General features: G+C 41.3%; 1 protein-coding gene and 1 long non-coding RNA gene across 7 annotated transcripts in view; one reads left to right on the top strand and one right to left on the bottom strand.

Annotated features, from left to right (window-relative positions):
- camta1a (calmodulin binding transcription activator 1a) overlaps positions 1-27,840 on the top strand; it is a 376,271-nt gene that overhangs the window by 308,495 nt on the left and 39,936 nt on the right. For all 6 annotated transcript variants that reach the window (XM_053240813.1, XM_053240818.1, XM_053240812.1 and 3 more), the window contains 3 exons: positions 17,779-17,932; positions 24,623-24,763; positions 25,356-27,577. In XM_053240813.1, coding sequence (XP_053096788.1) covers positions 17,779-17,932; positions 24,623-24,763; positions 25,356-27,577 — 2,517 coding nt within the window. The remainder of the gene's footprint in view (positions 1-17,778; positions 17,933-24,622; positions 24,764-25,355; positions 27,578-27,840) is intronic.
- On the bottom strand, positions 8,831-24,686 carry LOC113530489 (uncharacterized). The gene is made up of 3 exons (XR_003403160.3): positions 24,590-24,686; positions 19,052-19,132; positions 8,831-9,228 (listed from the first exon to the last, which is right to left on the bottom strand). It is a non-coding gene; the product is annotated as an uncharacterized LOC113530489 (long non-coding RNA).

Here is a 27,840-nt window from a genome sequence, read left to right as displayed (position 1 = left end):
TTGTTATTTAGCTGGATTGCTAGCAGTAAAGGTGATACACGTTTATGACTATAACTTAAAAATCCCCTCAGTAATCCTGTCAGGTTAGTTTACGTCAGTTAGCTGGATAATGTTAGCAGTAAAGATTGTAAACATTTATGACTGTGTCCTAAAAATCTTCTCAGTAATCCTGTCAAGTTTGCTTATGGTAGTTAGCTGGCTAGCATTAATAGTTACATTATATTATTACATTATTACACTATTTATTATAACTTCATGAGTACTAGAAATCACGTCAAGTTAGCTCATCTTTGTTTTGTCAAACAAAATAAGTGAAAATTCATGCACATATATGAATGCCAGTGACTTGAAATCTTCCAAATGTGGAGTCTAAGACACACCCACACTCCTGTTAGAGCCACTCTCACGTACGGATTCACTTTTCTATATATAAGCTCTAAGACACCTCCTGTGGCGATTATCAGACAAAAACCCTGTTGTATCTTGTGTGACTTTTTTGACATGGTGCAAAGAGCAGAAGAGAAAAAGTTAGTAGTTATATGTGGTATTTCTGTGTGAGCTATTTGCAGAGTGAGAGTTTTGCGTGTGCGTAGGCAGATTCACATATGGCTATACCCTTCACCCTTCGCCCCTCACTCTCTGCCCTCCTCCCTGTCTCTCGGTCCAGTAAATGAACACTCATTTGCAAGTTAGATAAATCCTTTGAATGTATTATTGATGCAAACATTTTAGCCTGCAGGCCCCAGAGGATAGCTAATGGAAGCGAGGCACTCTTCCTGCGCTAGCAACCTGCACAAACACACACACATTCAGTGGATGCTTCAAGATTGATGCCTGCTCTTCTGGCCCTTAATTATTTCAACAGGAACTGATTCACACTTTAGTGGTGCAGGTAATATAACACAGCCTAATGCAGTCTCTCTAATGCCCTCTACCGAGCCCTTACTCATCTCATCAATTCATAAAAAGAGCACTCAGCCAATTAAAAGGTACAGCACAGAGCCGGCGCGATCTGTGTGCGTGTTATGGTTTATTGTATTTCATTAGGTCATATACGTAGCTTTCACATTGTTTGACTTTCTGTATGTTTTTCTCCCTTCTTCTCTCACAGACATGGGCTGTGCGCTGCTCTCTTTCTCTCTCGCTCACGATTTAATTCAATTCAATTCAAGATTTATTTTATCTTTATCTCTCTTGCAGGGGAGAGGTTAGAGTAGAGAGCTGAGAGTAAAGCAGGAGAGATAGCTCTGTTGTGATTGATTAAGACCGTGTATTGATCATGATGGTGCGTGTATGTGTGTGTGGGTTTGCAGCTCAGGGACTCTGTTCCGCCTCTCCAGTGTCTGTAGCTCGGTTTCTCTCTCGCTCTGCAAGTCGGCGCTTTGAAGCGCACAGCTTTTGATGACATCACTCCCCTGATGTCCCAGGGTTGGACAGTGTGAATTGGAGATGGCATAAATAAAGCACACGCTCTGGTTGGGACTGAGAGGGAGTGCACAAACATTCTTGGTGTTTGTGGCACATATAAAACAGAATAAAAGAAGCATCTGTGGTTCGAGATGAGCTCAGTGTATCTGTATGTTTATGTATGGATGAACGTTTCAAGACTATATACTATATATATCAGTGTGTGTCTGTTGCATACACAAATAGTAATTACATAGTAGTGAGCCCTGCTTTTTATGTCGAGGCTGTCATTATATTATAGAGATGGATGACAAATTAAAAGGAAAAATACTGACTTTGTTGTTTTGCTGCATTTTGCTGGCATGGTCCGCAGCCTCTTGTCCTCTTATAGGGAAGAGTCACTGCAAATACATAAAAATTATTCTGACTTATCACTTTTATCCTGTAATGAAAGATTTCTATCCAAATGGAAGTGGTGTCTTCCAGGATGACTCCATCCCAGTCCACATGGCACAAGGACTCCCCTGCAAGGAGTATGAAAATGATGTAATTCATAATCTTTGGCTTTCACAGTCACAAGATCTCAACCCAGTTGAACACCTGTTAGAGGTTTTGGAGCGAAGTGAATGACGTTACAGTGCTCTTCACCACCATCATGAAAACACTAACTGAGGACATTTATTTTGTGAAGAATGGTGTTCTTCTCTCCAGCACAGGTCCAGAGAATTGTAGAATTTGTGCCAAGGTGCACTAAAAGCTGCTCTGGCAGCTCATGGTGGCACATCTTACTAACACGCTTACATACCCAACTTTATGTATGGACATTATAGATTGGTTTATAATAGCAGTGATGTAATACTTGCATCCTGGATGTTTTTCATGATGTGGAATCTGACAGTACCTTTATGTAGGCTCATTTCAAGACATGGTCTACTTGACTTGAGTGGGATTAAGGACTTTGGTCTTGACCTGGACTTGTACTGAGAGATGCTGGCTTGACAGGCAGCTTCAACTTGTGGATAAGTGGCTACACTGACAAATGGCCCTCAACATAATGTATTCAACATGACAATTTGGACATCAGCCACTGGACAAATATATCACACAGCCAGTACATTGCTAAATCAAGCTAGTTCAAAACTCGTGATAAGTGACTAACCACTAAGAAAGCCTGTAAAGCTGTAATGAAAAAAGCCATCTGACTAACTGATTAATCAGTGCTAACAATGACTCTGATTGGCCATTATTATTTAATTATTACTAATAATTGGTCATTGCAAATTATCGCCATTGAATATACACTATATGGCCAAAAGTATGTGAACACCTGACCCTCATACACATATATGTTGAACATCCTATACCAGATTTAGATCCATTTAGACTTCACTATTATAATAACCTCCATTCTTCTGAGAAGACTTTCCACTAGATTGTGGAGTGTGGCTGTGGGGATTTGTGCTTATTCAGCCACAAGAGCATTAGTGAGGTCAGGCACTGATGTCAGGCAAGGAGGCCTGGGGTGCAGTCAGTGTTCCAGTTCACCCCAAAGGTGTTCAGTGTGGTTGAGGTCAGGGTTCTGTGCAGGACACTGGAGTTCTTCCACTCCAACCTTGGCAAACCATGTCTTCATTGAGCTTACTTTGTGTACAGGGGGATGGTCATGCTGGAACAGGTTTGGGCCTCTTAGTTCTAGTGAAGTGACATGGTAATGCTAGAGCATACAAAGACATTCAATACAATTATGTGCATCCAACTTTGTGGCAACAGTTTGGAGAAGTGCTTTGGCCATATATTGTATCTGAAACACTGTGTCCATTTTTTTATTTCTAGAGTTGAGTAGATTATAGACAAAATATAGGTCTTGATGAAAATACAGTAAACATGTATGCACTTGGGTGAACTAAAGATCAGTGACTGGCCATGTGTTTGCTGCCTTATTAGATAATCTGCAACACAACCTATCCAAGCCAAAAGCAGTTAACACAGACAGGGCAAGCATCTGAACAGCTGTGTGCAATGTTCTCACACTGTCTATTGACATCGGCTTCCTCAGCAGGAGGCCCAGTCTCTATATCGAGAACTACTGTTCTCCTGAGGGGGGAGATTTTTTTAAAACATTGAATAGGTCTTCTGTAATGAAAAAGTCCACAGTGATGATATTCTATCTATTGCTGTCGTTCTCTTCGTTTTCTCTCTCACACACACCCTGTGGTGTCATCTGACTTGACATTTTGCTGACACCAAATTTACCTTAACTCAGGATCAATCTTTCTTTAAGCAGAACTCATAAACATTTGATCAGCTCAGCCGTGACAGTCATGTGATGTGGCTGCTCAGGGCTCGCTGGCCTGCGCCTCACACGCAGTTTGATATTCTGGTGTGTACACACAGTGCCGAATCCCACGCAGAACCGTCCCCACACATCATCTCCACGGCACTCAAAACACTCTTCCTCTCCCCTCGTCCTCCTCAGCTGTTTCCCGTTATTTGCCAGCGTATGTTGCAAAGCTGTGCAATGTTTAATTCATTGGGTGACGCGCCTGCCCAGTTGGACACCTCGGACTGTTTGGAGAAGTGCCGCTTCTAACTGTTTAATGTATTCCCAGCGATTTGTGTGCTGTTTGTCTGATTAATGCAGAGTGCAACTCCTCAGAGCCTTGCCTCATTATGTTGTGGACAGAACTGAAGGATTTTTACTGTGCTGTGCTGACTCACACAAGAGGCTGCTTCCTATAGGTCCTGTAACACCTTTACCCTTGGGATTAACTCAGATAATGATCACATGTTCTCCATCTTTTTAATTTATATCTCAGGTTTTATTTCTTGCTCTCATTTAATCTTACTTTTCTTTCTCTTTCTCATAAGTCATATTGTTCTTTCACTCCCTCCCACCATTCTCTCTAACAGCAGGTTGAACTTTTTAAATGCAAACATCACTAACAGCGGTACTCATGCAAAAGTGCCATCTCAGCACCTGTGCCTTAATGATTAATTCCTGATTGATGGTCTCAATTAATTTGCTATTACGCAGCAGAAGGCCTGCTCGGTCTCCGTCTCTGGCCTGGCCCTGCTCTTGGTTGAAAAGGATTTTCACAGGCAGCTGGCTGGAGGAGATATGAGCTGTGCTGCGCCATGTTTTCACAGACATACTAATGCGCTTTGTCTAATGCTAACTGCGCAGTGTACGTGAGCTGTGAGAGAGAGGCCCTCACCTTCACCAATCACCAAACAAGAGGAGCAGAGAGCTAAAGAGCTGCACTTTTATCCATGAACATTTGTGAGAAAAGATGCAACCTTTTTTATAAAGTCTTGACAGGTTCGTAACAAATTTTAAAATCAGAATCCGAATCAGAAATAATTTTATTGGACAAATATGAGTTAACTCACAAGGACATCAGTTCATTCACAAAGGATGCCAATCCATCACAGGGCACCTCACACACACTTTCACACACTCATTCATACCTGGGGCAGTTGAGAGTAGCTGATCCACCTACTGGCATTTTTGGGAGGTGGGAGAAAACCTGAGAACCACAGGAAAAACATACATGGACACAGGAAGAGACTACAGTGGGCAAAGGCTCACTAAAACTGGACATTTTTCAGTCTTCAGTTCTCCAGTTTAAGTGAACTTGTACCTACTTTAACCTCAGATTCTTCTTCTTGGCTGACAGGAGTAGAACCCAGTGTGGTCTTGTGCTGTTGCGGCCCATCTTCAGAGTGTTGTGTGTTCCAAGATGCTTTTATGTTCACCACGGTTGTAAAGAGTGGTTACTTGAGTTATGGTAGCCTTCCTGACAGCTTAAAACAGTGTGGTCATTCTCCTCTGACCTCCTTACTGAAAATGTAATTTCTGAAAATGTATATAACATTCTGATTATTTATAACTTTTGCACAACTCAAGTGCACAATACATGACTTTAAAAATCCCGATATCTCAGTTTTTCTTGTATTCTGTTGTCTTGTTGATGTAGTGGTGCTTACACTATACAATCCAGTGAAGCTATTTTGTAAAATATACGAATCCCCAACAATAAGAGGCTTATCTCAACAATTCACAGTTTCTTAGAAACACATGCATGAAGCAACTTTTCACCTGAAAGGATACAAAAAAGTGCAGCTTGCCATTTATGTTGTTTGTGAACTCATTTGTACAGAAAAACAGAAGATGTGGAAGAAAGGGAGGAGAGAATTGCCAGGGACTGTGTGAAGAAGCTTTCAAAGCCATGCTTTTTGTTTTGTAGCATCCTAATTTCCTCGCATGCTCTCTTACTTGTTGCTCATCTCTTTTCTCATTCCTTGCCCTACATCGCTCACACTACAAAAATGTGTGCCAATAATTTCAAACACAGCTTAAAAATGCCAGATTGTCTGGGACAAATCACAAAAACTGGGTCACAACGGGTTTCTGAACTGCTCACATTTAACAAACACGCACACCATCTTGGCTTCGATTTGGACACTTTTTTTTTTTATAGATCTCAGGAATTTGTCTGTGACAGGAAAATCGAAGCTGTGATCATGTCCTGTTCACTCAGCTTAATATCAAGGAAATGATATTCCACTTCACATTTATGCCTGTGACCTCACATTGGCTCTATAGACTGTCCTCTCTCATGCGTTCTCTAATTGACATTAGCTGTTAGGAGTATCAGCTAACTAAATGTCAGGGCTGGTGATTAGTTTGTTGTCTGGTATTTTGTTATGTGTGTGTGTGTGTTTCAGGTTCTGGAAATTAGAGCCAGCCCTTTTTGCTTTCCTCTTTCTTTCCCATTTCTCCCTCATTCTTTACATCATTCTCACCACTCTTAGTTCTCTACCCATCCTTTACTCCTGACTCTCTGAGAGACCTAACCTATCCTGCTAGTCGCTAGGCAACTGCGGTCTGCGTCTGTTTCCCATGGGTGGTGGTTCATGAGTTAATGCAGGAGCTTTAGTGTATGTGTGTAGAGTGATTAGCCATTTGTGAGGTTTCATTGCAGTGTGACATTAACATTACCTTAGAATGATTGTCATGACTTTTATCTACATTTTGTATTTTGACCTCACAGATCAAACCACTTTCACTGTTGACAGAGAACGATTAGCATATTTAACTGTGCCAGTTTTCTGCTTCATCTGTCCACATGTCAGAAATGAAGCGACACACAGGTGTTCCTTATCAGAACTAATGATTGAGATAGGTAAAGCTATAAACTAGGTGACATTGCTGTGTTCTTTAGCAACTCTGTCTAAAGCCACTCAGCATCAGGCCGGAACTACCAGCTCCACCAAGGACATCACTGAAGACTGATGACACACACACAAAAAATACAAATTGTCAAGTACGAACAATGTAAAAGGGAGTGTCATGTGGGCGTTGGCAAGACTTGAAATTTGGATCATGTTGGTATCTGGAGCAGTAATGCTCACACATTTTCCTTTACAAAGTCCCCCTAACTCTTTACCCTGATTCTTCAGAGACCTAAGCAGAGATGAAGTTTACCCCTAACTAAGGAAAGATGCTGTTTGGCCATGATTTTGAGTGAACTGATCAGAAATACACCTCACTGTGACTCTTCAGTGAGGTGATCAGATATTTCTTCCCTAATTTCTCTGTCGTGACTCTTTAGTGAGCTCAGCAGGAAACACTTTGCTTCTGACTCTTCATTGACATAAGCAGAGATACACTTAAAATTCTGACACTTCATTGGCCTCAGCAGAGATACACTTAAATTCTGTCTCTATAGTGACTTCAGCACAGATACACTTTAATTCCTACTGCAGAAATACACTTTCTGACTCTTTCTGACTCTTCAGTACACTCAGCAGAGATACACTTTGTTTCTGACTCTTCAGTACACTCAGCAGAGATACACTTTGTTTCTGACTCTTCAGTACACTCAGCAGAGATACACTTTGTTTCTGACTCTTCAGTACACTCAGCAGAGATACACTTTGTTTCTGACTCTTCAGTACACTCAGCAGAGATACTGTATGCTTCTCTTTGACTTTTCTTTGAGCTGATTAGAGATATACTCAAACATCACTCAAACCTGAAGTGACTAGGTTACTCTCCGTTTTTACCTCTTTAGTGAGCTAATCAGAAATACACCAACTCTTATGCAGAAGTCATATAGAGAAATACCCTAACGCTTCAGTGATCTGATCAGGGATACAATTCTCTCTTTTCTCTTCTCCCTGATGCTTCAGTGAACTGGTCAGTGGCACACTTCTCCCGGACACTTCTTGCCTGACCCTTCAGTGAGCTGAACTGAGATGCACTTTGGCTTGAATCTTCAGTGAGCTGATCAGAGATGCACTTCCACCCTTATATTTTAGTCAGCTAATCATAGATACACATCACCCCTGAATCTACAGTGAGCTGATCAGAGATACACTTCTCCTTGACTCTTCAGTGAACTGGTCAGTGATGCACTTCTCCTTGACTTTTGAGTGAGCTGATCAGAGATACACTTGGTCCCTCACTTTTTAGTGAGAAGATTAGCAATGTGCTTCTGCCCCTCTTCAGTGAGCTGATCAGAGATGCACTTTGTCAGTGAGCTAACCAGGCATAAACTTCCCCACTGACTGTTCTCCCTGTGAACTGATCAGTGATACTCGTCTTCCTGATGCTTCTTCTCTGACACTTTAATGAGCTGATCAGAGATACATTTTACCTCTGACTCTTCAAAGAGCTGAGTTGAGATACAATTCACAACGGACTGTTCAGTGAGCTGACACACTTTCCCCCTGATACCTCAGTGAGCTGAGCTGAGATACACTTCTCCCCTGGTTCTTCATTAATCTCAGCTTAGATATACTTCTCCCTGGCTCTTTAGTAATCTAAACACCCCTACACCCCTATTCTCTTAACTCATCAGTGAGCTGTTCAGAGATACACTTCTTCCAGATTCTTCTCTACTGACTCTTTAGTGGTCAGTGATATACCTGATGCTTCTTGCTTGAGTGAGAAGAGATACACTTCTTCTTTGATTCTTCAGTGGTACATTTACCTCTGGTGAGCTCAGCTGAGATCAAGTTTTGCTCCTGCCTCTTCAGTAAGCTGAGCTGACATACATTTCACCTCTGACTCTTCAGTGAGCTGAGCAGAGTTGGCCTTAGAAGTTGTTTTATTTAAAGCTCGACTCAATCTGAGTGATTACATGCTTCTGAATTAAACATCACAAGCCTCAGCCTCTGGCTCCTCCAAAAGCACATTGCCATGTATACTCCCTGTCCTGTTCCTCAAAAGTTCTGCACTTTATGTCTCGTTTTCTCACTCTTTCCTAACCCCTTAGACTAAAGGCAAGAAAGGGAGCACTTCAAAGGCAGTGGAAAGGTAAACAGGTCAAATGGAAGTCCATTTTGTCAAAGTGTCAGTAGTGTCTTTACTACCAGAAACTTTTACCAAACTTATTTAGTCAGTTATAAAACTGAATATAATTCAGACAAGTTATATTTATTATTATATAGAAATACTTTGTTCTCAAGGTGTGTCCATGATGTATATATAGGGGATTCCATGACAGTATTAGTTTTTTTTTATTATAGAGAACTATAGATCAAAAATGGGGTCCAAGATTTATATAGGGGATTCCATGACACATGGCAGTGGGTACACTTTAATTCTGCCCCACAGGTCCCAGGTTCCCTGGTTCAATCCTGAGCTTGTGTTACTGTCTGTGCATGAGTTTCTCATGTTCTCCTGGTGTTCGCTTGGGTTTTCTCCGGATTCTCCAGTTTCCTCCCACTGTGAATGGTGCTCTGCAATGGACTGACCTCCCATCCAGGATGAATTCTTCTGCCCAATGTTTCTGGGACAGGCTCCAGAGCCACCTGACAACAGATAAAGTGGTTACTGAAGATGAATGAACAATTTCAGTGGTGGAGAATACAATTGACTAGTATTATGTACAACTAGTATATGGTTATTATTTAGTTACAAAAGTCATAGGCCTGATTGACTGGTCACTTGTAAAAAATAAAATAAAATAAAAAAAAATGTAAAAAAAAGTATACATAATTTTAACTGCAATTTAAATAATACAAGGAAGTTCTGTTAATATGATACACAGTGTTTCAAATGTGCATCTGGATGAGTGGAACGTTCAGGAATGAAAGGCTGTAATGGCTTAAAGAAATTAACATGTTGGTGCTTACTGTTCTTAAAGTTATGTATTGTGCTTCAAAATTCTTTTAGTTTGGAAAGGGTCTTTGGCTGCAAAAGTTTTCAGAACTCATGTTATATAAGTTGAAAAAAAAAACAATACTTACTGAAAGAATTAGTAATGTTAAACACTGAGGAGTGCACTAATTGAGTCACTATAATAGTTAATAGTTGATTTTGTCTATAGAATGCTACACGTCAACATTTTAATTGGGGTATAGTCTATATGAAGCAATGAGGGATGTGGTTTGCAACCCGGATATTCAGATATATATTCAGATAGAGTACATTAGTTTAGTGGTACTCTGAATAAGAACTGCCAAGTGTAAGATATAGTTTGACTTCTGGCCTCTGTTGTATATGCTTGTGTTTGTGTGTGTGTTTGTGTGTGTGTGTGTGTGAATATGCAGGTTTATTTCTGACAGTATATACAGTATGTGTGCATGTATGTTGGGTGAACAGTGTATCTTACAGTGAGGGTTCTCAGTGTGTGTGTGTGTGTGTGTGTATGTGTGTGTCATGGGTTTGGCAGAGTCCTGGAATGGTTGAATAAGAATGAAAGGGCATGACATCAAACCCTTCACTACTGAGTGCACACACCGAATGCACAAAATTCCACACTCTTCCTGACACACAAGAAAACATACCCTTACAATCGACTGCAGGTTCATACAGGGGGCTCTCTGCATCTTTGACAGGAGCCACAGGCTGTTTGCTTCTTCTCACCTGTATTGATGTGATGTGTGTGTGTGTCTGTAGTAGCCTCTAACTCCTGCATAATTTGTCATTTGGCCATTATTCAAACCTTATTTACTGTTCACAGACACAAAAATGCCCTTGCAGAGGTAAATGTGACCGCATTTGTTGTGTGTATGAAAGGTAAAGTTTGAATAATGGCCCGAACTCCACTTCATAAGCTCCACTTGTCCACACGCTCATACACACATGCACACAGCCTCTCACACAAATGACTACTGGTAATGAGAGGCAAGTTTCATGTGAAAGTTTTGTGCCCTGTGCAACATCGAGGCAATTGACCTTGAAATGAACAGCAGCATTGGGGGACAGCACGGTATGAGTACATTTAAGAGCCATGCCCGGGTGCCAGGGGCCAGGCTGCTGCCTAATGACAGATACACAGAACCATCCATCACCATGGCACAGTCAGGTCAAGTGCCGGGGCAGGGCCTTAATCACCTCTCACATGTGCACATACACATTCACACACACACTCTCTCTCTCTCTCTCTCTCTCTCTCTCACTCTCACACACACACACACACACACACTAGGGCTGTCAGAATGAATATTTTCATAATATTTATGTGGTTAAATCCACATTCAAATGTTTCAAATTCAAAAGATGAAAGTCTGCTCCCCTTGTCCCATGACATAGTAAAAAGGTTCTGAATAAATTCATGTCTTTGACAGCATATTTTATTTTCACATACTGTTTTATTATGTATGACATTTCTTATTAAATATAAAAACAAATAAAGCATGTATCCTAAAAGCAATATTATGGCTTATTGGATATACTGGTTTAGCATATGAAGAATTAAATCTAGTACCCTAAAGCATTCTTCAGTTTTGTCCTCTTATACTGTATGTTCTGTGTGGAACCCTTCAAAGGAGTTTTCCCTCTGTTCTAAGAGGACACCTTTAGACAGGTAGAAAGAACCCTTTTTTCTACGAGAGAGGTAACAGTTTCCAACAGTCATTTATTAGAGTCAAGTTTTTTTTTTTTTTTTTCTGGTCCTTGAATCTCAGGTGTTCTCCTGGGGATATAGTGCACTACATACTATAGATACTACAGCACCATTATGTTATACCCTATGGAGTGAGCACATTTAGTGAAACAGGCATTGAAGATTTTAACTCTTGGAAGGGACTTACATGGGACTTCTTAAGATAGTTTGGGAATCATTACTGTAAGTAATTAAAAATGAATTGGAAATATAAATTTTTTTGAGAAATTAAAGTATTGCCTCCCCAATATTTCCTTTGTGTAAAGCCAGCTTTCCACTATACATTTTTTTTCAATTGTAAAGAGGAATTTGACAGTCCTAACACATTCACACACAGGCTAGACATACTACTGCAGAAATCCTATGCATCATTCGCTGGATTCACAGGGCATCCTGAAATGCTCGAAGTTAATGGATATTCATTCTTTCTCTTTTTCCACCCACACTTATGCTAAAATTCAGCTACTCGTATTCATGAGCACACACACACACTCTGGTCTATGGTTTTAACATGAAACTTCTGAACAGACCCCTGCCCTCTGCTCTGACCTCATTTGCATGTGACTAATTCCTCCAGCACTCCTCCTGACACAAGTCTAAGATCAGCCCTCTAATATGTATAAAGAAACACAGGAACATTTATGAGAACACATAAGGAAGTGTATAACATGGCCTGAAGGAGTGTGTCTGTGTGTGTATGTACAGCTGAGGAGTCTCAGCATCTATATTACTCAGACTGCTCTAGGTCTGTGCTCCTGACTGAGCATAAAGTTTGGCCATGGTATTTTGAGCTTGAGCTTTGAAGCTCACGGCTGGCACTTATCAGAGCGGAGCATGGGTTTCTCCGTGGTACTGACTCACAGATGTGCTCCTCCTTCTCTCTCTCTCCTCAGCTGTGCACTGGTCCAGCTAGACGAACATGTGCGCAAGCTAATGGTGTTCTTATCGTCCCTGTGAGTGCTGAGTACAGCCTGTTAAGCTCGGAGCTCTTGTCATTTGTGACGGGTAGGAGGAGAGGTGCTGGGTAAATCCATCTCTCTTTGGCTGCTCAGGTCAATGAATCAGGGTCAGTGAGAGGCAAATGAACAGGAATCATTCAAGTATTTTACAAAATACAAGGTATGGCCAAGAAAGAATTAAATAAACCGCTAAAATGGTGTAATCTGCATTATATTCTCACAGTACACTATATACTTGTGAATGTAATACCTGAACTTTTGTGGCGTAGTAATGTCTCAAATCAAATGTGTATATCTTTTAAAATAAAAAAAAAATATGCCACAACAGAACAGCTACTATAGCAACAATGCTGTTTTTAAAATCCGGAATGTTCAGGACAAAAGTGCGGTACAATAGAGCTAATAACTCAACAAATACTTATACAGGAATAAGACCAAATAAAATTAACAAACACAATAAGATAAAAGCTAAGATAAACACACAAAACAAGAGAATGGGCTAATAAAATATAATTAACCACAAATATACCACAGTGCTAATAAATTCTCAAATGGCTGAGTACTAACAAGTTGGTTTTCCTAGTAATGGTGCACATTCAATTTTGAAAAAACAGAATCTCTTTCGCCACCTAATGTACATGATCAGTTTTGTATATTGGACATGGCATCCCAAACTGAGCTCATACATAGCACTTCCTGAGGTACTGAAACAAATTTGAATGGAAAAAATGGGTTTAATGCTGTATTAATAAATCAGACTTAGACACCAATGTATATAAGCAGAATGAGCCACTTAAGAGAAGTTAATTATTTGAGAAGAATGTTTTTTGTAAACTAAACCTTCATGGAATGGCATGGTGGTGCAGTGGGTAGTGCTGACATCTCACAGCTCCAAGGTTCCCAATTTGATCCTAAGCTCAGGTTACTGTCTGTATGGAGTTTCTCATGTTCTCCCCATGTTTGTGTGGGTTTCCTCCCACTGTCCCAAAACATGCAGGTAGGTGGATTGTCTACTCTAAATTCTCCCACCTTGTGCCCACTGTTCCTGGGATCGGCTCTAGATCCATCACAATTCTGACCAGAATAAAGCAGTTACTGATGATGAATAAATAAAGCTTCATGGCATGGTTTTATACAGTGTAGTTCATGGAATTTTATGTTAATGTAATTTACAGTACAGTAAAACAGAAGTACCAGAGCAATGGCCACCTCACTCTCCGCTACACCTCCCCCTCCTATCCCACGAGGCACTTAGCATGAGGTAGTGATTTCTAATGAATGTCCTTAATAATGAGAAATGCCGCTTCCGCAATACCTGGAGTCTGCACACGCTGCAACTCTATCCCTACCTCAAACCCCTTCAGAGTAGAAACAGGCAATGGCCTCTGCCAAGGGAACCACCACCAACCCAACCTGAAGACTGCACTCAACTATTAATCAATGCCTTAATGAGATCTCATTCTCTCTACAAAATAATGCCCAGGAAATAGTTTCCCCTTGAGTGTGTTGCTGTATTTTTGGGCTGCAAAACTCTCAAGATAATACACAAAATGCTAAAAGAGAATGGCTTGCAGGAAATTAAATTATATTAGCAGCTGATTTATATGAAACTCCACAGTTTGGGTGTGTTGTTTTGCTGTTTTGCTGTGGCGGTGGGGAGAGAAAAGGTGAAGTCCTCACATAAAAGTATTCTATAGCAATGAAGCACGAGTAGCTTCTAGATGGCATACGCTTTTGGTCCTCTCGGGTTTATAACAGATAACAGATTCATGTGCAGCTCCAAAGATTACTTGTATTCGGATGGGTTGTATTTCTGCCAGATATGCATTGTAAAACAGGGACAAATATGTTCTGTAGAAGATAGGTGTGTATGTGTGTGTGTGTGTGTGTTTGTATGTGTGTGAATATTGGTAGGGTGAGGAAGGTGAATCAGTATGCAGGTATGCATGAGTGAGTGGGAGGTTATATGCCTGTGCACCCGAGTGCATTTGTGTGTCTGCCTGTTTTTAGAGACTACAATCTGTTCTCGCGTTTGCCTGGGTGACTGAGTAACTTGTGAGCGTTCAGGGATAAATTATAGGTCTTTTGGCTCTTTTTTTCATGCATATAAGCATGTGGTCATGCATTAATATCTGTATCATGTCAGCCTCCATCTGTGTGCGTGTGTTTGTACCCACTTGCATACATTCCCAGAGGACTTTGCCCACTCCTCTCATGCTAGTTAAGGATCGAGGGCATTGCCCTGGTGATTAGCACAGCTGGCTACGCCATATGTAGGCAGGACACTGATTCCCAGTGCATACAAGTGCAGAACTGCGTACTTCACTGACCAGAGAGTGGCTCAGCAATCACCTCAGTGCAAAACCGACTTGTAGCGCACTTCCCCACCATCGACATGAAAGAGAATAGCTCACCAAAGGCTGCTTTAAAAGCCCCTTTTGAAGACAAAGGGCTTTTTTTGGATTACCTTTGGATTTGAATTTTAGATCAGATCTTTTTTCTTTAATCTGATATAGGTGCTCTTCAAACACCTTGACACTTTCACTGCAAATATCAGTCAAAATGTTCAGTCGCAGGTCCACCAGGCGAATTAAAGGAATGTTTGATATTAAGAACTGCAAGTTCAGCTCATAACTTGTACTGTTGCCCTTATCAGCCCTGCACTTAGGCTGAGTCCTCCCCACTTTTTGGAAGGTTATGTAAATTAGAGGTTAAAGGTATAGCCAGCCACTTGGGCAGAAATTTAAACTCTGAATCAGTAAAGGTATGCTCTCCAAAGTCACGCCCCAAAACCTAGGTTAGAATACCTGAATGCTACTGCAAGAGGCGGAGCTTTCTGGATTGACAATCAGCTTGACTGACAGTCAAGGGGAGATGCTTCCTTGTGCTGATTGGTTGGATTTTGGTGGTCCACCTCATTTTTTATCACTTTATTTATAACTACCAGAATGTCAGGAGAATTTCACTAAATACTACGAAAAGGTTTTCATTGCCGACCCCACCTTTAAAGCTGTCAGCATTCTTTGCAGTTACAGTCTTCTTCAGCTTTGTTATCAAGATAAACTCGGTTAAATTCTTAACTCTATTAATTTGCATTGCATTTTATATAAAGGCAGCAAATCAGTGATGGTGACACAAACTAAATAGTTTCGACAGAGAGGAGACGGGCCACCTGATCACTGCTCCAGGTCCAGCTGATTTCCTCCAGTGACCTGCCGTCATGCCTTCATTTCATTGCAGATGAGTCATATACTCAGAAAATCAAATAAAACTGAATCTAATTTGAAAGCACGTTTACATTTGACTTGAAAATTAGAAAAAGTTGAATTTCATGTAGTGCTGCAAAATTTCCTTAACTGTTACTAACAAGACGTTATTAATTAATCATTGACAAATGCACAATGCTTGCCTTTCTAGATGTGGTGCAATCAAGGGACAGCGAGCTCGCTACCCCATTTAACGCCATATTATTTTTGCACCTAGGGGTCAGAAATGGGAACTGCAACAATTGCTAATTGAGGTCCATTGAGGCAGAGATCACATCCCATGCTCAGAAGAGAGGTGGAAGACAGGACAGCTAATGGGGTTACCTGATCGGGTACTAAAACCTAAAACCACTTAAAGCGATTTGCCAGACTACATGCTGGATGACTGTATGTCGTCTACTTTCAGCTGTCTGTGGTGTCAGGTTAGATAGTATCCTATAGCATAAGTCAAGTGTGAGGCTCTCAACTTAATTTTTTCGAGATTATGTTGTTATTAATGTTGGCCTGCCTCACCAAAATCTGTGATCACGAGCTGCTACTGCCTCAAACATCCTTTTAATGAGAGCTGAATTTAAAGGAAAGCGACCATATTACTAACAGGCCCAAATCCACAGCTGAAGTACAACTTAACATGCATAGGCTTGTTTGGACTCACCATCTTGTAGTTGAAAAGAATTGCTGGATTTAAAAAAAATAATAATAATTTTAAAATTTAAAAAAAAAAATCTTTAGGGAGGAAAATTCCAAGGAGCAAATCTTAGAAGCAAATCTGCTAGTTTTTTTTTAAATGCTCCAAGACAGGACTCCATTTCACATCCGCTTCATATCTCATTGCTTCTTCTTCTGTTTCGTGTAAATTATTGCTGCGTTGTGTGCTCAGTAATTACATTGCACCCTCTTGTGTAGAATTTACAATTATGACAAATTATTTAAATTAGCTTAATAGAAGACTGGAAGTTGTTAAATTTTATAATGTAGTCGACTGAATTAATTTATTGAATTAATTAGAGTTTGTCGACCTTCGATTAATCATTAACCCTAATTTCCATGAGTTTTTTTTTTTGCCATTCAGATTTTAGCTTTCCTGCTTAAATCAGATTTGAGCTGACTGTATGCATAGAGTTGATGAGATGTGTTTTATGGTAGTGTTATCAGAACAGAGTGATAAAACGGTTGAGGTTATTTAAGTGGATTCTATAATTAGTGTGATGAATGAACTAGAGGATTGTTGTATGTGTAATAAGTAATTGCATGTTGAGGAAGGTGTGGTTGCCATGGATCTGGTGTTTATAGCCATATCATTACTTCTTTCCACAAAGATTAGTATGTGGCTAGATTTACATTATAATGTGTGCAGTATTACAGTATTCACTGTATTCATCTGTGTGTGTGTGTGTGTGTGTGCCCATGGGTTGGTATGCGTGTGTGTACAGTAGGGATGGTCCAGTCAGTGGCCTCTGCTTAGATTAATGGTGCAAGCTGAGAGGCAGTCCAGGCTAGCAGCGTCTTGATTTATTCACCACTTAACACTGATGAAGCTTCCAACAGCACACACTGTTATGTTGGCAGCACATTTTTCTTTATCACATGGCTTTGCAAACCTACATTTGTGTGCGTATGTGTGTGTCTGTGTGTGTATGTGTGTGGGCATTGACTGGGAAAGGCTTTTGTTTTAATCTGTATATAAGGTTGTGTTTTTAATGTTTCAAGGTTGTGTGTCTGTGTGTGTGGTTGTAATGAATAAAATCAGACTGCCAGTGTGGGACAGTTTTTTTAATGCTACTTTTTACACTGCCATATAGCAAAGGTATGATTATGAAAGAGAATTGATGTTATTCACAAGGGCTCCATATGCTTTCAGAATGCATCTCTTACTCATAAGCTGCCAATTGAAGAAATTTATCCAGCTAACACTTGCTGTCCACGCATAGCTGCACTAAGACTCCTTAAATACGAGGACTCAGTGGAGTGCATCGCCCCTGTGTCAAGGTGAAAACGACCTCATTAGAGGAAGCCAGAGGTGATCTTTACAGCTTGGGGGAAAAACCTACATACAAATGCAGATTTCTCAATTTGTCAGGCTTGCTTGGCATTTTTGCTGAGTTTGATAGTGTTCCTGTGTGTTTATTTGTGCCTCTGTGGATGTGAGATAACGTCTAGGAGTCTAAATAGCTTTTTACACAGTGGTTTGTTTTGCTAAACCTGACCTGTTGCCTCGAACTCTCTTCTGCTCTGACATTCTCTTAGAATCCAGACATTGTCTTGGTGCACTACTTAAACGTGCCGGCCATAGAGGACTGTGGGAAACCATGTGGGCCTATCCTGTGCTCCATCAACACAGACAAGAAGGAATGGGCCAAGTGGACCAAGGAGGAGCTCGTCGGGCAGCTCAAACCCATGTGTGAGTATTGTCTCAGTCCTGTCCTTCACCTTCACCTGAAGAGAGGACTCAGGTTTACACATACACAGTGGAGAAATCTTACCAGTGCAGGATATCCTTTTAAAATGTGTTACTAAGCTTATAATATACATATTTCAGACAAACTGCGGTTTGGGGTATATTTGCTATTCAGTTGATCTTTCTGATGGCAGGCTTCTGTTTACGTATATTCCTGCCCAGATATAAGCTCCGCCTCCAGTTGAAACAGGGATGCTGAGATCAACCCCTTTTCTTTACCATGTCATTATAATTCATTCATTCATTAATCCTTAGTAAGCATTTTATCCTGGTCAGGGTCGCTGTGGGTATACTTGGAACACTGGGAATGAAGCGGCAATACACCCAGGATGGGACACCAGTTCATCACACACACACACCTAGAGGCTATTTAGAGTAGCCAGTCTTCCTACCTGCATGTTTTTGGAAGTGAAAACTAGAGAACCCAAAGGACGTGGGCACAGCAAGAATACCGGAAACTCTGCACTTTATTTATGCAAAATAAAGTCATGTGATGGCTGGTGCAAAGGATATAGTGTATGATGGGTTAAAAGGTAATTCTGGAAGCATACAGTTTTTTCATTGCAACTGCAATTTGCCTCACAGGCAGCAGAGGGCTCTAAAATTTATAAACCGCTCATTTAAGATCGTTAGTATCCTGTTTGTACTTGATCCCATTCCTTTGAGACCCATTTGATCTATTAGACTTGGTCCCATTCCTTTTAGATTTTTCTTTTGCATGCCTTTGTGTTAAATATTCTTGCATACATCACATCCTAAGGGCTTGATGCCCCTGTAGCGTTTGATGAGTAGATGATGATTTGGTTCCAACTCAGAAAACACTCAGCTTTAAAGATGTATCATTACAAAGCTTTTAGAAAAAAGGATGTTTTCTAGGCCTAGCACTGGGTGCGTGGTCTAAGACGTTCCACTGTTTCCGGGTCTGGGTGCTCTGCTCGTCTGGGCCTCCTCTCTTGTTTGGCTAACACAGTGAGCATGCACTGGCTTCCCGGCATTCAGTGGAGGAGGGCAGCAGTGTTATTGATTGATGCGAGTGTGTAGGAGGAAGAGTGTCTGACTCACCAGAAATCCTTCACACATATGCTTCCCGCCGGAGTCTCCTTATAGAGAATGCACAGGATGTTCACTGGTACATGTGGGTGTCTGTAAAAAAAAAAAAAAAAAAAAAAAGTGGTCCAGGTCATAGAGTGGATCTGGGGACACATCTTTAATTAGGGCAAAGCAGGATCAGCAGCCATATGATGGCATTTGCCTGGCATCTTGTAAGGACACATCTCTGTGCCTGACGAGCTGCATGGATCGTTTGAACTAGGACGGGACTGTCAATGTAATGAATATATGAATCCACCTCTTTGCTGTCAGCACTTTTGGAGGCAGGGAGGCAACTGTGTGAATGCAGACGGCATTCTAATCACAAGCGCGTGTTGCCATCACCTTCTGTGGCAATCAATTAAATGCCCCCCGCCCCCCCGACTTCAGGACAGACACAAAAACAAAGTTGTTTATTACACCTGCTGTCTGATCTGCATTCAACAATTTGCAGTAATGCATTAAGTCATTAACTTTCTAAAGAGTGTTAACAATGGCGGAAGGTTGAAACATCTCATATCAGCCATGCTACACTGTGAGTCCAGTGACAGGGCTACTGTCTCTGTCCCTGGTGTCAAATGACCAGAAGAAACACAGCTGAAGAACAACAATACCACCTAGTGGTAACTCTGTGCATGTGCAGCATCCTGTCAAGCGTAGAAGATTTCCAGCAGATAAATTGTACGCTGTATTATCCTTGCATAATTCATGTGTACATTATACATCAGGCCTACAATCATAACATGTTCCCCTGAGTGGCCTGTATGTTACACAAACAGCTTCCATTCATAAGGGAGGAATGGAATATCTAAGTATCCCCGTAATTCTCAATGTGACTGTCGAGGAATTTCTCAGTCCTCAGAGGAAGTCTGCTTATGTTGCGAGAGATAACAGATTTAAAGAAGTTGGGTTTTTTTTCCGTCACATTATCTGTAGTTTTATGCTTCCACAAAATATCTCACTACTTTTGATACTGTGCAATACATTAAGACTTCATTTATCACCATTACGTCATTCATTCCCTAGAAATACTGAGATTCTTATGTGCCTGAATTATCAAATAATCTTGCTTGAGTTCTGCATTTATATGTGTAATTATCAATTGCTAATAAATTTGGTTAAACGTTTACAACTACAGCCAAGTTATCATTCCTTTCCTACCGTTATTTTTACAAAAACACACACTTGTAAGAAATGTGGCCATATTTAAGGCCAGGCTCTTAAAATAAGTGCTGTCTAAGTTGGATTAGATGTCACAAGCAGCCCAGCTTGACTCACATCATCCAGCTAATGTAATGAATTAACCCACAACCATGCCTGATGCTCATCCCAATTTCTGTAAACACTTTGGAGCTGTGAGGCAGCAATACTGCCTGACTGCTCTACTGTGCTGCCCGCTCTAACTTCTAATTTTGATTTATATATCCCAAAGATTAAAGTAACTATATTGTGAAAACCAGTGTCTTCCTATAACACTTTACAGCAACAATGTGAGAAAATGTGAATTCTATACCTAGTGCAGTTTCTTCAATATAACAGTAGCAAAAACTCTCAAAATGACTTTTGTACATCACATGAGAGATGCATTAACATACTTACTGTGATTGGCCCACTACTGCAATCAAGTAAGACCTAGGCTATATCCCAAACTACACACTATTGTTCTGAATAGTAGTCTACTATATGAAGTAACAGATGGTGGCACACTATTGTGTATGGAAGTATGTAATTTAGGGATGTACTCACAGGTGCACCTGTTTCCCAGAAGACAGAACTATCTATAACTGTCCTCTAACTGCACTCTTATTGTAAATTGGAATGGCAGAGAAAGGCACCTTTTAACTATTTTTATTAAAAATACATATTTATTTTTAAAAAAATTACATATACTATTGATTTTTGGAGAAAAATCATTTGAAATGTTTCAGACACACTGGGGTATAACGCAATACCACTATCTGTATCTGTATTTGTTTAGTGTTCCAAATATCCATATCTGTATTCGGATTTAAAAGTGACGTGAGCATGGCCTGAAAAAACACCAGAAAAAACACCAGACATAGAAATGGCAGCACTGTCAGCATGGTCTGAATTCCGGCTCCTCAACCTCAACTACATCACTCGAGTTCATATTTGGTTTCAATTAGAGATGCATGTGAGATTGTTTTTATAGATTGTTTTCAGATTGTAGTTATTATTTTTGTTTGTACATGCCAGCAGTATTTTCTAATGAATTTAGTTGGTTCTATTTCCCAAAATATAAACAAACTAGCAGCCTAATTTAAACCACCACAACCCTGACCAGGCAGTTACTAAGGATGAATGAATGTGAAGATATTTGATTTGATTTGATTTTGATTTGATTTGATTGATTAATCCCAAAGGGAAATTCACATGTCATAGCAAAGCTCACCACACAATAAATAGATAAAATAAAATAAGTAAGTAATAAATAAATAAATAAATAAATAAATAAATACTGCACAATACTGTATTTCATACAGCCCCCCTTGTTTCAAGCATCAAAGTACGCACTACACCATGTTGTACAAAATACAATTTAAAATTCTACATCAGTCATCTAATATGACATTGATTATATAATCTAATGGCTGTCGGTAAAAATGACTTTTTATATCGTTCCTTATAACACCAGGGCTGAATTAATCTTGAGCTAAAAGAACTCACACAGGCTTGAACTGTTTCATGAAGAGGATGACAATCTTGATTCATTATACTGACCAATTTATCAGTCATTCTATCCTGTGCTATCACATCAATAGTGGGTAACACACAACCCACCACAGAACCTGCCTTTTTTATCAGCTTATTGAGTTTGTTCTTCCTTCTCCAACAATCCCCCTCCCCAGCATACAAGGTAACAGCATACAAGATCACAGATGATACCACAGAATCATAAAAGGTCTTCAACAGTACTTGTCATACACCAAAGGATAAATAATTGAATGCGACTCTGACCCTTCTTATAAACTTGTATCGTATTATCAGACCAATCTAGCTTATTATTCAATGGATATGGTATTCAATAAGATATGGTATTTCTTTGTCCCACAAGCTTCATATCTCACTGCTTGATCTTGCCCACATGAAAGTAAAAACCTCCCACACACATGACTTTTATTGTGTCCTGTGGGATCTCAGTCCTGAAGCAAACATCATGCTCTGTGAACCTTTCTGGCAAGCTTTCTAAAATAAGAGCAAAAAAAAGAATATTGTGCCTCTTATTCATTTATGTATTTGTGTCTGTTTAGAACGCATTATTTGTTCATTCTGAATAATGTATTCATTTTTCTAATACATACTCAGGAACAACATAAAATGAATGAAGAAAACATACTATATAGTTCCTTTAAAAGGCTGCCGTGCTGTCATGTGATGGGGTGGGTATTGATTGAATGTTTTGGCATGGGCTAAGTGAGAGAGACAGTGATGCCCTGGTTATACATCACTGTCATTCTCCATTATTCAGCAGGGGCTTACCTCACATGTGAAGGAGTGCACATGCCAAAGTAGTGATGTGTTTAAAAGACACAAACATAGATTACGTCTGACCATGGAAAGTATTGCACAGGCTTTGCAATACCATCCAAATCCTGATTCATTGTTTAGCGGAACCTACAAAACTGCATGTGGCTGAACCCTTGCTGTTTCTGACTCGAGCTGCCTCAGTGCTCCCTCCGGCCTCTCTTTGAAGCCTCGCTCAGTTCAGCGGATTTGTTTGGAAGTTTACGCCAGAGTGGGTGTAATGTGTTATGGCATGTTGCAGGGTTTTTCTGGCCAAGCGCGGAGCTCGTTGAGGCACAGCTACTTGCTGTGTGTGTGACAGCCACTGAGCTTTCTTTTCGTGCTTATTCATACAGCAGCATGCTTTTATCTCTCTGTTTCTGTATGCCTCTGTTGTTTTCTGCCTCTCGTGCTCTCCACCCCTCTGTGACTTCACCCTGCTTTACGAGAGGTGGAGGAAGAAAGCCAAGCTCATATTAGGGGCTGCCAGAATGTTTGATATTCTAAATGTGCTCTGCTCCAGAAATATCTGTTTTTTGTGTGAGAGCAGGACACAGTGCTACAGCAGGACTATTAAGAGTGCATGCTTGACTATTGCACTCTTTAAAAAATGGTTCCTCAGTGGTTCTTTGGATGGTCCTAGATTTCTAAAGGGGTTATACCTGGAATATCTTCTGTTATAGGATCTAAAAAGCTTATTGTTTTCCAAAGGTGGAACATTTTTAAGCGAATATAATAGGGAAGGTGGCATCACAGGTGGATAGAATAGCCATAATCCTTACTCAAATACTGTTATTTAAACAAATAATGATCCAAGTAAAACGTAGTGATCCAAATAATAAAATAATGAAATAGTTATTGCACAAGAGCCATGTCATTTGTCACCACTGAAGCAGCAAACCCAAACTCACATAACATTCAGCTAAGTTAAAAATTACAAACCATGTCACATGACATATATCTGGTCACTGTTTCCGGACTTCTATTCAAGTACACCTGTTCCCAATCACACACACTCCTTAAATAACACCGACTCCCTACAGAATTTGCAAAATACACCTGCAATTGGATCCACCCTGCCTGTGGCAGGCCACTATGGGCTCACAAAATTTTTACATCCAAGGAGCCCTTTAAGTATTTTGTGACTATAATCCAACTAGTTAAATACTAGTCATATTGTTTACATATGCACCGTAATATTTTGAGGTTTTTTTTATACTTGAACTTTCCACTCACAGAACATGTTTTATTAAAATTGTCATTAGATTAAAGTTATCATTATTTATAGTCCTTGTTTTAAATAAACATTAATTAATGGGTTTGATTAATGGGTTTGGATGATGAGATCAAAACTATTCAATGTAAATAAATATTTTAATGTAATTAAGTATGACATTATACTGAAGCATACTGAAGGTAGCATTCACTGTACACTCTTAGGGAGGTAGGTTCCATCTACGCCCATAAAGGGCACTATGTTCAACCCTACAACAGAGGGTTGCCCTTTCAGAAAAGGCAGAGGTCAAAACCAGAAAGTACACAGAACTAGAAAACAGGGAAAAGGGACTAGAAAAGGGACTGGAACAAGAAAACCTAGGTTTGAGTAACAATTTTGAGAAGTTGCAATCAGACAAAGGCATAGGAGGGTATAAATAGACAAGCTAATGAATGAATGGAGGAATGAACACAGAACACTTGGACACAATCTGAGAAAACACACCAATGATAGGACAGGGGCCGAGACCGGTCTCAAACCAAAACAAAGGCACATATCAGTGCACAGAAAAAGTACATGGAGAGAAATCAAAACAAAACATGAGCAATTTGTGACAATAAACCTCTTTATAAGGTCTCTCACATTGCAAAAATAACGTGTTTCTAAAATAATTTAAAAATACCCTAAAACAGTTGATCCAGGTGGTGGATGGTATTGGTCAAGGGTGTAGTGTTAGATTTATGTTAGACCTAGAGAGGGAGGCACTGTACCACAACTGACAGCTGTGTCTCCTCGCTTCCTAGTTCATGGCATCAAGTGGACTTGCAGCAATGGTAACAGCAGCTCTGGTTTCTCAGTGGAGCAGCTGGTGCAGCAGATACTGGACAGCCATCAGACCAAGCCTCCTCCCCGGACTCACAACTGCCTCTGCACGGGCACGCTCGGTAAGGGACAGAAGGGAAACAAAGAGGTGGGCCAAGAGGGAAAGACAGGTATAAACAGAAGGAGTGGTAAGAACACCATGGTAGCATGGTAATCTGCAGGCTTCAGGTACTTTGCCCTCCCTAGATTACATGCGTAATGTCAAAAAAAGAGCCCTGGATGAGAATGTTATAATGATTTACAGAATGCCTTGTAATCATGACACCACTAGAGGACCTTGTTCTCAGTAGTGACAGGGGCTATATTATTTCATAAAGTTGTTAGAAAGGTTAGAGATTATTCCTGTTATTTACTGTCAAGCTACATGCAAGCAAACATTTATATCTAACATTATAATGGAGTAAATTTGTTTTTTTTTTTTAATGAAGGCTGCATAATCATTTATTCACATTGTTTTTGATCAACTGAATATGCAACAATGTGGCACAACACATTAGCATTTAGTGTTTGATATGATACATTTATAATGTCTGAGGAAAGCCATTAAAATCTCTCATTCTAATTCATGATAGAGACTGCACATACTCCTCTGTTGTCGCACTGGGAAGGCTGCCATTCTAAATGTTTTGGCCTTGTTTTTTGTGTGTCTGTCAGGTGCTGGGAGCACCGTGCACCACAAGTGTAACAGTGCTAAACACCGTATCATCTCTCCTAAAGTGGACCCTCGCACTGGCACCTACAGCAGTGGTCACTCCGAGCTGCAAAACAGTGATGTGTCAGAAGGCAAAACAGAACATAGCCATGCTGGCGGAAAAGCAGGCACAGGGGCCACAGGAGGGGGCACATCACGGGAAAAACGCAATGGAAAAGTGCATAAGCCTGTACTACTGCACCAGAATAGCACTGAAGTCTCATCTACCAACCAGGTGGAAGTTCCGGATACCACCCAGAGCTCGCCTGTGTCCATCAGCAGTGGCCTAAACTCAGACCCTGATATGGCCGACAGCCCCGCTGTTACAGGGATGAGTCACGTGGCCTCAGTAATGAGCAGCCTATCTCAGAGCGTCTTTATGTCAGAGGTACCAGGCGATCCAGTCTACAGCATGTCCCCCACAGGTGGTGCTAATGCTCACCTCATGGGCCCTGATGCCACCTCCCATGGACTGGTGCTCACTGTCACCTCTGACAGCCATAAGTTTGCCTTTCCGGGCAGTGGAGGCACAGAGGCAGGCACACCAGGAGCCACGGACGGACTAGCCATGCTCTCTGCGGCTGGAGTCTCTGAGGAGCTCGTCCTTTCAAGCAGCCTGGATTCAAGCAACATCAAGCTTCCAGAGACCACCATGAACTTTGACCCAGACTGCTTCCTGAATAACCCGAAGCAAGGCCAAACTTATGGGGGCAGTGGGCTGAAGCAAGAGAATGGTTCTTCAGGTACCTCCTCCTCCATGGCCAGCACCAACGACCTGCAGCACTCTCCGCCAATGTCCAACTCTAGCTTCAGCTTCAGCGCAGAGATCATAAAGAACATCAAGACTGAGGACACCTCCTTCGAACAGCAGCTGGCCAAGGAAAGTGCCTACCAGATGGGGGCAGTGGTAAGCTGTAGTGTATCCAACGGTTCAGGCTCGCAGAACTCACTAACATTAACCCCAGCAGGCTCACTACTGCCTTCTGGAGGAGGACTGAGTCCCAGCACCACCCTGGAGCAAATGGATTTCAGTGCCATTGATGCAAAACCTGACTTCTCCTCCAGTACATCAGTGGGTTATGACCAGGCAATGACCAACGCTCATCTGGGCCATCAAAGCCACTCTCCCAGTTTCTTCCTTCAGGACACACCACAGTCAGCCCAGAACCAGCAAGGCAGGCAAAATTCAGGCCAGAAGAGCCATTTACTGGAGCACAACTCACATGACAGGACCTATATGGGCTTACAGGTGGTCAAAACAGACTCCCCTGGTACCAATGGCCACCTACACCATCACCATGGCCACCAGAGCCAACATAGACCCAACTGCAATGGAAGCTCAGCCACAGAGAACCAAGGACAGAGTGGATCTCTTCAACTACTACAGTATCCAGGAGGCTTCTCCAGCCTTGGAACAGAGCATGAGGATGTGGTCGGTCATGATCAGGCTGGCAGTACAGCTTCCAGTCAGGCCAGTGGTGCCGAGACCAGATCAGATGGCTTACTCAAGCCTGGGGATCACTTACAGGCCTGTGCAGGGGGCAACACAGAGGGTGGTGGATCAGACCGCTACCTGCAGCAAGGGTCTGAGAATGGAGTAAGCAATGAAGCAGTGGCCCTAAGGAATGGGAATTCCAGCGACACCACTAATGGCCAGCAGCAGCTGCAGCCTCTTCTACAGGGAGCTGGGCTGGTACAGGGGCTCTACAATACAGTGGGGACCCACCAGAGTCTAAGTGGAGCTGGAGCTGGCACTACTGGAGGCACCGGCATGGAAATCAGCCTGGATCACTTTGACATCTCCTTTGGCAATCAGTTCTCTGACCTCATCAATGACTTCATTTCAGTGGATGGAGGAGTCACTGCTGTGGGTTCTGGTGGGGCACTCTATGCCCACCAGCTGGTGGCACCACCTGGCTCGGATGGGCAGGCAGCCTCAGGAGGAAACCAGCAACAGGGCCAGGGGGATGGGAACAACAGAGCAACAGGATACAGCACTTCTGACCTCTGCCTCCAGCCTTGCTGCAGTCCCCAGGGTCTAGGTGGTGGAACGGCTGGTACAGGGGCCTCAGGGGACACAGGTTCACTTTCCTACATGCATGTAGCTGATGTTGTGGGTATGCTGCAGGCCACAGGGAGGCTCTTTATGGTGACTGACTACTCCCCAGAATGGTCCTATCCAGAGGTGAGTTCATTTAACTGGAAGTGAAACAGATGATTGAAATTTGCTGACATTTATTTAACAGTTTTATATACATTTATTTCAAGAATGTACAATACTAGATGAATTATAAGCAGCATGAAAAACTATCCCCTGCCTCTCATTGCACAATTCTTCTGAGGAATCGACCTTACAAACAGGCAAGCTTTGAATAAGTAGTAGGTCTGCCTTTTGGGTGAATGGTTAATTTTTCAACACATAGGTTGAACTGACGACTCACATTGCAA

Source organism: Pangasianodon hypophthalmus, chromosome 16, assembly GCF_027358585.1.
Source record: "Pangasianodon hypophthalmus isolate fPanHyp1 chromosome 16, fPanHyp1.pri, whole genome shotgun sequence".
NCBI classification, from domain to species: Eukaryota; Metazoa; Chordata; class Actinopteri; order Siluriformes; family Pangasiidae; genus Pangasianodon; species Pangasianodon hypophthalmus.
The sequence above is the reverse complement of the archived record's forward strand: the minus strand, read 5'-3'. Positions and strand labels throughout refer to the sequence as shown.